Source organism: Perca flavescens, chromosome 15 (genome assembly GCF_004354835.1).
Source record: "Perca flavescens isolate YP-PL-M2 chromosome 15, PFLA_1.0, whole genome shotgun sequence".
NCBI classification, from domain to species: Eukaryota; Metazoa; Chordata; class Actinopteri; order Perciformes; family Percidae; genus Perca; species Perca flavescens.
Window position 1 is genome coordinate 5461257 of NC_041345.1, and position 13061 is coordinate 5474317.

General features: G+C 42.0%; 1 protein-coding gene across 1 annotated transcript; it reads right to left on the minus strand.

Moving 5' to 3' along the window:
• Nucleotides 1-515: 515 nt before the first annotated feature.
• Nucleotides 516-7186, minus strand: c1qtnf6a (C1q and TNF related 6a). Its single transcript, XM_028599984.1, has 3 exons — nucleotides 7052-7186; nucleotides 3394-3590; nucleotides 516-2376 (listed from the first exon to the last, which is right to left on the minus strand). The coding sequence occupies exons 2-3, from the start codon at nucleotides 3575-3577 to the stop codon at nucleotides 1823-1825; spliced, it is 738 nt and encodes a 245-aa protein (XP_028455785.1). The 5' UTR covers nucleotides 3578-3590; nucleotides 7052-7186; the 3' UTR covers nucleotides 516-1822.
• Nucleotides 7187-13061: the final 5875 nt, after the last annotated feature.

Below are 13061 nucleotides of genomic sequence, written 5' to 3' on the forward strand. Positions count from 1 at the left end.
GGCTGGAAGCTACGATACCCATTAGCAGCATTAGCAGCACCTGTGAGGTTATCATGTGACAGCGAAAATGCTAAAGGCAGAGCAGTACGTCCTGTATGTCCCTCACCGGCTGACGTATTTCAAGATGGTGCATAAATATGGAGCGTCTACCCCAGTTCATGCGAACGCAAATGTAAAATTTCAAGACAATAGGAATACTTGGAATTGATGGTGGTGGTAAATATTCATGAAAAAGGACAAGTTTGTGAACGGGCAACGCAGATTTTGATAATGAACAACTAAACACGTTACACACTGGACCTTTAAGTCAGGGTGAACTGATACAAACGTGTATCCGCAACTATCAGAAATTATAGTAAATTAAAACACAGTTTAACACACTGTGAAGCTGTGTTGACTGACTAGCGGGCAGAAAACATAAAACATAACAAGCAGACAGCTACCATCATATCAGTGGCTTTTTAGGGGTATCAATGCCCGTGTTAACAGCCTTCAAATAAATAGAAACACTGTCGTCTGTTTTGCTTGTTTTATTTTAAAAGTTTTGACCGAAAGTGAGCGCATTTCAAATACTGAGTCACAGTGAGGAACTGCATTAAATTTGTGGCTGAAACACAACTTTAATATCAGTGTCAACAATGTACAAACACAGTAGTGTAATTACTACAATTAAGAGTATTATAAAATTGGAATAACTGCATTAATACATAGCATTTTTGGTTAAAATCAAAAGGTAAACATGTCAGACTGAATAGAAGCGATTAGAAACAAGCAAAATGGGGGGAATAAGCACCTTCTGATAAACTCTCAAGTACACTTTAAAAGTAAAACATAATTTAGTATTAAAATATCAAAGTTAATCCAATACGTTAAAGATGCAGTAGGTAAGATTTATATAGACTTCTAACTGTGTGTCAATCACTGCTCAGGCACACGCATTCATTCTCCCTTGTGGGGGGAGGGGCTTAGGAGACCGTTTAGCAGAAAGGGGTGAGGGACTGGGAAGTTGTCGATGTTCAAATTCTTTGGCTACATCCTTGATCTTCACAATCCTACCTACAGCTTCCTTTACATTTTATTGAGTGAGAACATTATGTTTCCTGCAGTTTCTCAAACTCAAATCCATACACAGTAAAAGTTCAGTTAGCACCATGTATTAGCACCACATAGAAAACTCAATATCAGTCCCCATTGTAAATGAAACCAAGTGTCTTCTTACCACGTTCTATTAGCCTACACAAACCACTGGTTAGTTTCTTCATTACAGAGTGAGAATATTCAATATCAGACATCTTTCAATTTGCATTTTCTGTCACCGAAAGTAAACAGATGATGTCTTTTTGAATTGCCCTCTGGGCTTAATCTCTAAAAATAATATTATTATATTTAATCCATCCAGTTTTACACATTTAGGACTGACTCGCATTAAGAAATACACTTCTTGGCGAGTTAGACGAGAAGATCGATTCCACTAGGTTAGAGTCGGTATAAGAAAACAAATTAGCTTATTTCCCAAAATGTTGGACTATTCCTTTAATGAAACCATGCGTGTTGTTGTGACATGTATGCAGTATAAAGAGAATGAATCTGCTTTCAAAATTCTGACAATTTTCTATCAGGATGATGAAGGTACTCAGTGTATTTCTTCTTTAAAGAGGTATTGCTCATTCTCTGGGCAACCATTTTAAATTCCAGCACCACGGTGAAATCAACTTTTTTTTGAATCTTTTAAGCATTCTGCTGCCATGTCACTTCAATTTGTTTGCTTTCCATCCAACTGAGCTCAACAGTCTCATCCTCGGCCTTGCCTTCCCTCTCTCATTCAGTTTCCCTCTATACTGCCTTTGATGAGGTATCCATTAAAAGTGATATAGACATCTACATCATCACTGTAAACTGCGTTCTCCCTCTCCCTCTTGTACAGGCGGACCCACACCTCGTCTTTCAGCTCCAGCTGCAGCATCACGCTCTGACTCTGCATGATGGAGCGGTCGCTGGGCTGGGCGTACACGATGGCCTGCTCGGTCTCGTTGTGCATGATGTGTAGATAAGTCTCTTTGAAGTTCCACGTGTGGATGTTGACGTTGAAGAAGTAGATCCCCGGGACTTGGCAGAGGAACTTCCCATTGAACATGTTAAAGTGGTCGTCAAGGTTGACGAAGACTGTGTCAAACACAAGCGCCTGGTAGGACTCCAGGCTGTGGAGGGATTTGCGGCGGCCGACGGAGAAGGCGGAGTAGTGGACTTTGCAGGGGTCTCCTGGGAGACCTGCCTGGCCCTTTGTGCCTTTTGAGCCCATGGGACCACTGGAGCCTGGAGGGCCTTCTTGTCCAGCTTTACCCGGTGTTCCTCTGTCGCCACGTTCTCCTTTGTCACCTGCACAGAGGGATATTAGTCATACCACTGTCAAAAGCTACATTTCTTTCCCTGGTTAAGTTCAATTCAAGATAGTCTATGTGGGATAGAGCATAGAATATCTGCTTATAAACAGGAAATATTGGATAGGATAGAACAGCACAATATAATTCTGCTAAATTAACATCACATTCACTACTCATTTCACTTGTTTTCATTTAAAAAAAATTGTATATCCGAATACAAAACCCATTTTCCATGAGCTCAGTCTGTGCTGGTTCCATTATTTCAGAATTCTGGATAGTCATCATGGAAACATTAATTGATCATGTGACAAGGGCTGGGAAGATTGGCAGAAAAGGCAGCCAAGTGACAGTGCTCTGATCCAATGGAAACCACAGCTTTCAGATTGACAGCACTCTAGCCCAATGGATGGGGGGCACCAGGGGGACCAATCATATTTCAGGGGGGGATCGGTGCCACCCCGTGGCCCCCTAATTGCCCCGCCTCTGGCTGTGGAGGTAGGTCTGGCAATGCGAGAATAAATTCAAGATAACTGTTGATGTGTTTTGGGGCTGGAGCTTTCTTTAAATCACAGAAACTGTCAAGAACCTCCGGGCCTGGTGTGAGTTTGCTTTTGTCTCAGCTGTCCAATGACCTCGACGGGTTCATATACATATCTGGAAAAGGAGCTGAGTCCTTTTAGTATTCTGCAAATAGTACTAAATTCCACTTGTGGGAGCTTTCATTTTATAAAGTGAACTAACCTATGATTTTTAAAGTCCTATAATATTTATATTTTCTGCATAATTTAGATGCAGTATGCTCTGAAATCTTCTGAAAGCTCTGTCTGTCAATCAGCATATGTGAACCTGTTATATTAAAAATTCTTAATTTATTCCAGCACCTTTTGCACTATTGCGTTGCCCTATTGTATTGTTTTTATTTTTTTTATAATACTTTTTATAGATCTTTAGAGTTACCATAGATATGTATAGTATTTGAGGGTCTACAAATGGCATGGCATAGGTGTAGTACCTTTGAGGATGGTCATGTTGATGTAGGTGCGGACCTCTGGCACATGGTTGAACCGTCCTGTGGGAGGCTGGGCTCCGCTGCCCTCTTCTGGCTCCAGGTGATCACAGCAGTGCCTGCAGGGGACCGGAGGAGGCACCAGGGCCACCAGCGAGGGGAGGGACACAAGGATGAGGACGCCCAACATAGCTGTGCCTACACTGTAAACCCAGATGTAGATGTAATTCAACTTTTTAGTGGTCACTACTTACTCTTTCATGTTTTGTTAAAAACCATATTCATTACTAAATCAAAATCAGATGTTTGTTATAATCAGCTTAAGTATGCAGTGCACAAGCAGTGACCGTATTATTTTAACATGAACCTAGTCTGGAAATCAGCAACTCTTACTCCTGAGGGAAACATTCCACGCAGCACAATTCACTTAGAAATGTCCGTGTTATTAAGTGCATTCTTCTCTATCTGTTTTTTGGAACAAATTTGTTGAATAAATTGTTCTTAAAATTATACTGTTACAAAGAAAAATCAATATTTATATAGGCCAGTTACTTCATTAGTAGTTATAAGTAGCCTAATGTTTTATATTTTTCTGTTTCTTTGCATGTTTAAAGCTATAGTGCGTGGTTTCTGTCTCCCCATGAGGAATTCTAAGTATCGACAAAACTGTCGTCGCATCCACATGATCGAGCCTTTCGTGATCGCGCACCGCCCCTCCTCTCTTAATACATCCATGAGGAGGACACAGAGGATTAAAAAAACATGATGGACTCTTCAGAAGAGGTCATTATCTTGTCATTTTTATGTTCCTTTTGGCTTCAAAGCTGAACGCTGCTGTTGTCCTTTCTCACCTGTGACGTAAAATGCATTACTCGAGTTTCTGCGCACGAAAGTACAGCCTAATGTGTTGTTATCAACTGGTATTGCTAACAATGGCTAACCTGGCTAGAGCTATCCCCACAATAAAAAATCGGACTTGTAAATGGAACGCATTCATTCCCAACTTCGGCACTATTAAAGCTCACAATGACAATGCTAACATGCTGATGTTTAGCAGGTATAATGTTTCAACCCTGTGCATGTTTACCATCTTTATTTAGCGTGTTAGCATGCTGACATTTGCTAATTAGCACTAAACACAAAGTACAGCTGAGGCTGAACGACATTAGTTTTGAAGGTATTTGGTCAAAAAGCAAAGTAGCCTATTGGACAGATTAAGATTTTGACCTGATGATGGCGCTATAGATGAAAAGTTAAGTGATCAAAGTCATTATGATTCATCTTCTGGGGTACATGAATGTCTGTAATAAATAATATATCGCAATAAACCCAATTTCGTGGCAAAACAGTAGACATTTTACTCAAAGCACATGTCAACATCATGGTAGTACTAGAGGAAAAGTCTAAGGATCACCAAAGTCATTAGGATTTAACATCTGGGGACCATGAATGTCTGTACAAAATGTCATAACAAATCATCCAATAGTTGATGATCTATTTAAGTATGACCGACCGACTGACCAACATTGTCATCCATAGATCCATTCTGCTATATGGCTAGAAATGTCACTCTATACAGGCAGCTTTATAATATTTATAAAATGTCACAATGTCACAGCTGATACTGATACAAAGAGGCAGAGCACAGTGCTGGAGCTAAAACTGTAAATTGAACAGAACTTTTAAAGGCATTTGGTTCACAGATCTAAGTCGTCTTGGTGCAGAACGTGGAATTGAAAAGTTTGAATACTGTATAAGAGGAAGCAAAACCATGGAGAGCTATGAAAAAATAAAAATAGTTTTAAACTAGAGAGTGGAAGAAATGAGAGCAGGAGGAGATCAAGGATTAGATGAGTTACCAGAGGCGAAGACTATTTTATTCAATTAATAAAACATATGTACTAGCCGAAATATCAGTTGTTCAGCAGCTGCTCAGAAGATAGGATCATTATGTGTCATGGATGTCATCAGTGTTTTTTCAGCCAAGCTGAGTAGTTTTCACTGGAAAAGTGATGGCCGTCTGCCAGACTCTCAGTGATCAGTCTATATTGTAAGTGGAACAGTGTGTGCTGCCTGCTGTGTTTATACAGGACAGCTGTATCCATATTGACTATTGCATCCTTCATACATAACTGACAACTCAGTCAAAGACCACAAACTTAAAAACTTAATTGTCTCTTGCAGTTTTGCTATGATCAATAGACAAAACTCGGACCGATTCTGTTCCCTAACAATGGAATTCTAAAACTGGACCAGATTGTACTTTGCGCTCTTTTACAGTGAGTTACCAGTTTTATTAGGTACATCGGCTCTAAGACAACAGTTTTTTTTTAAACTGTGTCAAAGAAATATTGGTCATTTGGAGGATGGAGGATATCAGATGACTACAAAGAGACGTAAAATTAATATGAAAGGGATGCAAAATAACTAGAAAGAGATGCAAAATGACTGCTAAGAGAAAATAAATAATTACAAAGAGATGCAAAGTGACTAAGAGATGCAAAATGAATACAAAAAGATGCAAAATGACAACTGAGAGATGCACAAAAAAAAGAAATCTGCAAAATGCCCAAAAAGAGACACAAAATGCCCACTAAAGAGATGCAAAATGACTACAAAGTGACGCAAAACGACTACCAGACACAAAAAAGAGATGCAAACATACATAGGATTGTATTGGCCATATGTATTTGGCCTTTTACATGTCATGGCTTATAATCTATCCATGCACACTTGCTTTGGTGCCATTTGCTCTCCCTACCGAAGAATCATTTAGAAACAGTGTTTAGAGCTGTTGCAGTCGTCGAAACTCTGAATAGAGATTGTTATCTGTACACGGCACGCCTACCACATCTCAGTTGTGTGCCCTAGAATGTGTGTGTGTGTGTGTGTCAAAATATTATTGTTGGTCCTAATAGTGTTTTATGTATGATTCATCTTGCAGTGGAAATCTGCTGCTTGTGTTTAGGTTCTGTTTGGATTTCTGAACCACACTGACCAGGGATATTACATAACCCATTTGAACTTGTGTAGTGTACAGGAGTGTGCCGCCCCCGCCCCCCCCCCATTTTGGCTGTAATACCCCAAATTTGGTGGCCTACTGCCACTATTCCATCATATACACTGATCTTAATTATTGCATATTTTAATGAGTTTTCCTCCTCCCTATATTTTTTCGTATATCTTTTTATTATAGCCTATATTAAGTTAATATTGCCTACATCTATGTGAGTCTATCAATCAACGGATGCAACCTGAAGAACGTGCACACCTATACCTACTGTACCTATGGTGCGTTCAAAAACCAGCTCAGACGTGTTTTAAGTGCGGGGGACAGAGGGGGCACCGACGTGGAAAGTGCGGGGGACGTACCCCGTGTCCGCTACTATTCATTTTGCATTTTGACATTATCATCTTAAAAGTTTAGCGAAGACACAAGCCGGGATATCAACAGTGAAAACACCATAGTTAATATAGGCTGCATGTCTCAGCTTGCCATGCACTAGGCGCGTGTTTCTATCTGTTTGTGGTCTCGTGCAGCCCCTTGTGGGTCCGCTCGAGCGCAAACGGAGTAGCAATCGGAAGTTGATAGCATAACCCCCATCAGCGCTCCTTTGCAGCGCCCTGCCGACTGGTAACACATGTTTATCGGAAAGAATCTCACCTCGTCCACGTCTCAGCAGCCGCTTCAGTCCGGTGAGACCCACAGAGGACGGACGAGTCAGCTGCCCTCTCTCCCTCTCCCGGTTTCTGTGTGAGATGTGTGGAGTTGTGTCCTACCGGTCCCTCCCAGTTCCATTCAGACTCAGGCAACAAGTGTCAATAACATCTGGGGGGGGGGGGCTGTAAAAGATGGCCGGTGACCCTGATCTAAAGATTAAGCTACAAAACCGAGTCTACTAGGTAAAGCATTTTCTGTTAACTCGACTGGATAATGCCACCATCATCATCCGTGTACATTTGAGCATATAGAACTGTGGCAGACCACCCTCCAGGCTCTGATTACATAGTTCACCCCCCATCCCTCACCCCCCACCCCCCGGGTCTGCATTTCCTCTGTGCTGAATTCCTCCATTCCTCATTCCTTCCTCCTATCTGCTGCAGCTGCAGAGAGAGAGAGAGAGAGAGAGAGAAAGAGAGAGAGAGAGACAGAGAGAGAGAGAGACAGAGACAGAGAGATAGAGACAAAGACAGAGAGAGAGAGGGAGAGAGACAGAGACAGAGAGACAGAGACACTGAGAGAAAGAGAGAGAGAGAGAGAGAGAGAGACAAAGACAGAGAGAGAGAGAGAGACAGAGACAGAGAGAAAGAGAGACAAAGAGAGAGAGACAAAGACAAAGACAGAGACAAAGACAAAGACAGAGACAGACAGACAGAGAGAGAGAGACAAAGACAGAGACAGACAGACAGACAGAGAGACAGACAGACAGCGAGAGACAGAGAGAGAGATATACACACACACACACACACACACACACACACACACACACACACACACACACACACACACACACACACACACACACTATAATCTTTCCAGACCTGAAATAAGACTCTGCTTCAAGTTTGTTTTGGCAAGAGGCAGGGAAATGTGATTATAGGACAGCGTATAAAGAATGCATTGAGGGAGAAAGTGAGGGACACAGACTGCCGTGGATGAGATGTAGAGCATGAGAGGGGAACCCAGACGGAGGAAGAACATCCAGCCCTGGGCCTCAAAAGGGCGTGTGTTGCAGGAAATGATGGGTTTCTCCTTTAACAATGAATATGAATGTTCCCAGACCACCATCAGTGACACCAGTGCTCCATGCTACCTCTTGGCACATTAAAAAAGATCAAATGTTATTTGCCGTAGATCACGCATTATAAAAAATAAAAAGGAATGAATGAAAGATGTCTTGGCTGTCGGACTTGCTACCACTTGGCTTAATAGATGCTTCTGGTGATGGCCCTTTATCATTCTACGTAGAGAACAACATGCGGAAGTTCTGGAACAAAAGACAAAGTTAATTGAGCCAGTCAGGTTTTTTTCTTGTAGTGTACACTTTTTTTTATTTGTGGAATTTCTTAGTTTTACAGCTAAATGGTCCACATTTTAATAGTAGCCTTTTATCTTTTAGGGCAGTGGCACCTTACCATTATGGTTTGTGGCCCATTAAAGGAACAGTTCAACATTTAGAAAAATAGGCTACACATATCAGTTTTCTTGCTGAGAAATAGGAAATTACACTCTTCTGTTTTGTTCTGAGGATATAATATACTACTGCCAGGAGCTGGTTAGCTTAGCTTAGCATCAAGACTGGAAACAGCAACTAATCCTTTTCACACAGACGCGTAACTATCTGTAAGCAGGGAAAGCGGTGCTTACGGGCCCGGACCAATTAGGGGCCCGCATCACTGGAAGATATTGATTGACAGCCGGGGCCCCCTATCGCATTTTCATTACACGCGACGATCCCAGCAGTCCCACGTGCAGCCACTGACCAAGCGGGAGTGAGAACGGGTCAAATTAATTTCTCATCTCTTATATGCTGTGTCTCTATGATCCTATCCTGTTCTATTCATGGTAGCCTACTCGTGCTGTACTAGGGGGGCCCGCCTTGATAATCCTGTATAGGGGCCCGGTGTTGGCTCGTTACGCCACTGTTTTCACACTTTGGTTTTTCAGATCAAACAAACAATATAAAGTGTTAATCTGTGAGCTGCCCAAGTACTTAGCACTCATCAAACGTGTGAAACCAACAGTGAGGACGGTCAAAGTGTGGCCAGAGGGAGCTGACTCTGCACTTCAGCAGCGTTTTGATAACACTGACTCAGGCCCCCCATGACTCCCACACGGACATTGACTCGTATGCCTCCTCCATTCTGGACTGTATCAACTCAAACATCGACAGTGTCACCACCTTCAAACTGATAACCGCTTTCCCTAATCAGAAGCCATGGAGGAACAGTGAGGTCAGACTCCTGCTGAAGGCACGTGACATTGCATTCATATCAGATGATGCTCAAGCCTATGACTCGTGCAAGGCTAACCTGAATAGGGGCATCAAAAAAGCCAAGCACAACCTAAGGATTGAGGATCACTTTAAGAACAACTCTGACCCCCGACACATGTCCTGTCTATGCACCACCTGTCTATACCTGTATATCGCATTGCACCTTTCTGCTTTTTTTTGCACTTCTGATTGGAAGCAAACTGCATTTTGCTGCCTTTGTACTAGTACTTTGCACAATGACAATAACATCTAATCTAATCTAATCTAATCCAATCTAATCTTTAGAGGTGGCGGTAGGTGGATTTTGTTACCTTTGGACAGAGTCAGGCTAGTTGCTTTCCCCTTGTTTCCAGTCTTTGTGCTAAGCCAAGCTAACTGGCTGCATGCTGTCTTTAGCTTCACACAATCTTCTAATCTTAGTCTCGGAAGGAAAGCGATTAAGCGTATTTCCCGAAAATGTCAAACTATTCCGTTTGAGCGAAGCAACATTTACTAGCAACCCCAGGTCACAGTTTTCCTGTCAGAGCAGTTTTAAGAGGTGAAGTCATAAAACTATACAGTACTTCACAATAAAAGTCATAAGATGAGATGAGAGAGAACTCTGAAATACAATACAAGGAACAAAGACCTTTACAGTAGCCTACATTGACTCCTTGTCGAAGAAAATTGCAGAGGGTGCTGCAATAACTCCATCTACCTATTTTATGAGCACGTGTTGCAGTTGCTGGATATAGAACGCAGCAGTCCTGTCAGGGAACAAGAGGCGGATGAGGCAGAATTTGTGCACACGTGTAACGTGAGCACAGCTGTTGAACATTACCGTCTTTGGTCCTGAGGGTTGAGCTTTCATAGGCTGCTCCGCAGTTACATCAGATAAACATTCCTCTCCATGTAAACTACTACGAGACCCGTCTGAAACCACCTGTGCTATCTTTCTGTAAACATTTACTATCTGTTGTCTCTGGGAATCAGATGCTCATCATTCATAATTCAGCTCTCCGTCTGACCCCAGTAAACCTCCTCTGGTGATCTGTCGGGTTGTATTTTATTTGGAAGCATTGCAGTCATAACTCCCAAGTCTCAGCAGAAGCAGCAGCAGCATCATCTCACAAACACCACATCATTGCACACGTGGAATTCTTCCTCTTCTCTGATCTCGGAGTAAATACAGTAAGTCCCCTGACCTTTGACCTATCAGATGAACGATTTGTTCAGCAGACAAGTAGGGAGGAAGGCTGAACACATTCTGTCCGACAGCGATCACCCCTTTTACTCGGAATTTCAGATCTTCTGGCTCTAGGTTCAGATTCCCTGTGATTAAGAGTAACAGGTACAAGCACTCCTTCATCTCCCCAGCCATTGTAGTTTAGTTAGCAAAATGGATGTGGGTTGTGATGGTGATGGTGATGATGATGATGATGATAATGATGATGATGATGATGAGTAGGATGATGATGATGTCTATGCCGCTGATGTGGAAAATGTTATGATTTTTGTTATGATGGAAGAGATGTTGATCATGTATTCAACATGTCTGGTCACTTTGCACTTTATTTTGGGTATTTGTAGCTTTGTCCTCATTATGCCGCTTTTTTAGATGTCACTGATGCTGTGCTTTGTACACCAGTGACTTTGTTAGAATAATTGTGATTTGCATTCTTTCTGTCTCATTAATATTAAAACTGTTGATTACTCTTTTCTCTGCATAGTAAGAAACCAAAACCCTGCATGCTCTCACAAGATAACGTGGGACCATTGGCTATCTGGTCTGAGCACGGTGTGACGCTGAGGAAAGAACACACACTCCCTGACCAGATAAGGGAGACGTCATCGACTCTGACCAGATAACAACCTACAACATCAAACTCTGTATTATGACTGTGTAAATAAGCCGATGTAGACGGCTTCCCGTTTTCTGTACTATGAGTAGTGCTGTAAATGGCTCCTTGTTGTGTTCGCAAGTAAAAACGAACTTTGATAGATCTTCAGTGGTTTCTGTCTATTCTTGATAATGTAATTATCCTAACAATCTTCTAGCCCACTGGTACTGGGGTCACCTCCCCTCCCCATCTCCTTCTGAATTGTATGACCATGTTGTTTTTCATGTATTGTACCTTGCTGCAAAATCAATTGCCCTCCGGGCACAAAATAAAGTTGAAAGTTGAACCATTAGCTCTTCTGGGTGTGGCTGCTGCTGACCAGATATTTGCACTCCCCTGTGCTAAGATGGTGGAGACTTTAGGGGCCCGAAAGCAGAACTGTATTTGTCCCCCACAACCTCACCCCCCATTTTCCCAGGCAAAACGTATTGTTAGTGGCTTACATAATTATAGAGGCTTGCATTCAAAGTTGAGAACCAGAGGTGGGTTGACATTTCAGACCTCAAAGCATTCTTGTGTTTCAGCTCAGGAAGAACACAAGAAACTCACAGATCTGTTGCTCCAAAAATGGTTATAAATCGATCTCTGCACATGCACATTTTATTATCATTTGCTATCTTGTAGTAAATTTCAATCCACAATGTGTGCCATATCCGCATAGTTTGGGAATGGCTACAGTCTTATTTAAAATCAGAAACGGACATAGATGAATGGTTCCACTATTAACCGCACAAACTATAAACTATAGACTCACTATGAAAAAAGACAACCCCTGAAAATAAGGATATTCCAAGCAATATCAAAATCTGACAAAATATCTAGGGTTAAACATTCCATCATATGCACTAATACCGCTGACTTATGACTTATGAAGAGTTTGGCCCGGGAGATAGAAATAGAGTTTTTGATATAATATGGCATACAAGAGGGATAAGGCTTATCAGGGATTTATACCAACACACTACACTAATGTCCTTCCAGCAACCTCATTTATTATTTTTATTGAAGGGAAGAGATACAAAACATTGTCGTTCACATTCATACTCGCTGATCATCATACTTAATACAATGAATAACCTCTCATCTTGGTATTTAATGTAAGAAAAAATATTGGGGCAGAGATTTACAGTTTCTGGGATCTAAAACCTTTGGATTAACATAGCACAAAATTTGGTTGAGATGTTCTCACCGGGGCGCCTGGGTAACTCACCTGGTACAGCAGGCGTCCGTATATAAAGGGTTTACTCCTTAACGCAGCAGCCGCAGGTTTGACTCCGCCCCGTGGCACCTTGCTGCATGTCACTCCCCCTCTCTCATGTCTTCAGCTGTCCTGTATGAATAAATGCCCCAAAAAATGATCTTAAAGAAAAGAAATTGTGTTCTCACTTAAAGTTACCAAAGATCCATGCTTCTTTCTACCGAGCTCGCCATCCAAAAAACATTTTACCCTGAGTAGACTTCAGACTATGTGACAAACTCCTACTCCCGGCTCAGAGATGTATTTCAAAGCAGTGGATAAGTGGCGACCCTCCCTCAGTCACACGGTGGTCCCGTGGAAGAGTAACTGCATGAGTGAAGGGGGTTGATGGTGTGTGTCTCCTTCTCCTGACAGCAATGGTTCTGGCTTTCTGTTTCTACTCGACATAAAGAAGGGGGAATCACACACGGTCAGCCTGACCCCACATCCTCCTATTTCACCGTGGGGTTAGATCCAAAACAAGCCCTGTCGTCCAACATCATTTACAAAGCATGTTTTTCATTCTCTCCGTCTCTGTCTGGCCAGCTGGGTCAACGCTTC

Bases quoted from the DNA above. Each gene is read 5' to 3' on its own strand.
- c1qtnf6a (XM_028599984.1), bottom strand. From the start codon at position 3,577: ATGTTGGGCGTCCTCATCCTTGTGTCCCTCCCCTCGCTGGTGGCCCTG. The intron at 2,377-3,393 runs GTACTACACCTA...CCCTCTGTGCAG, and splicing joins CAACATGACCATCCTCAAAG to GTGACAAAGGAGAACGTGGC.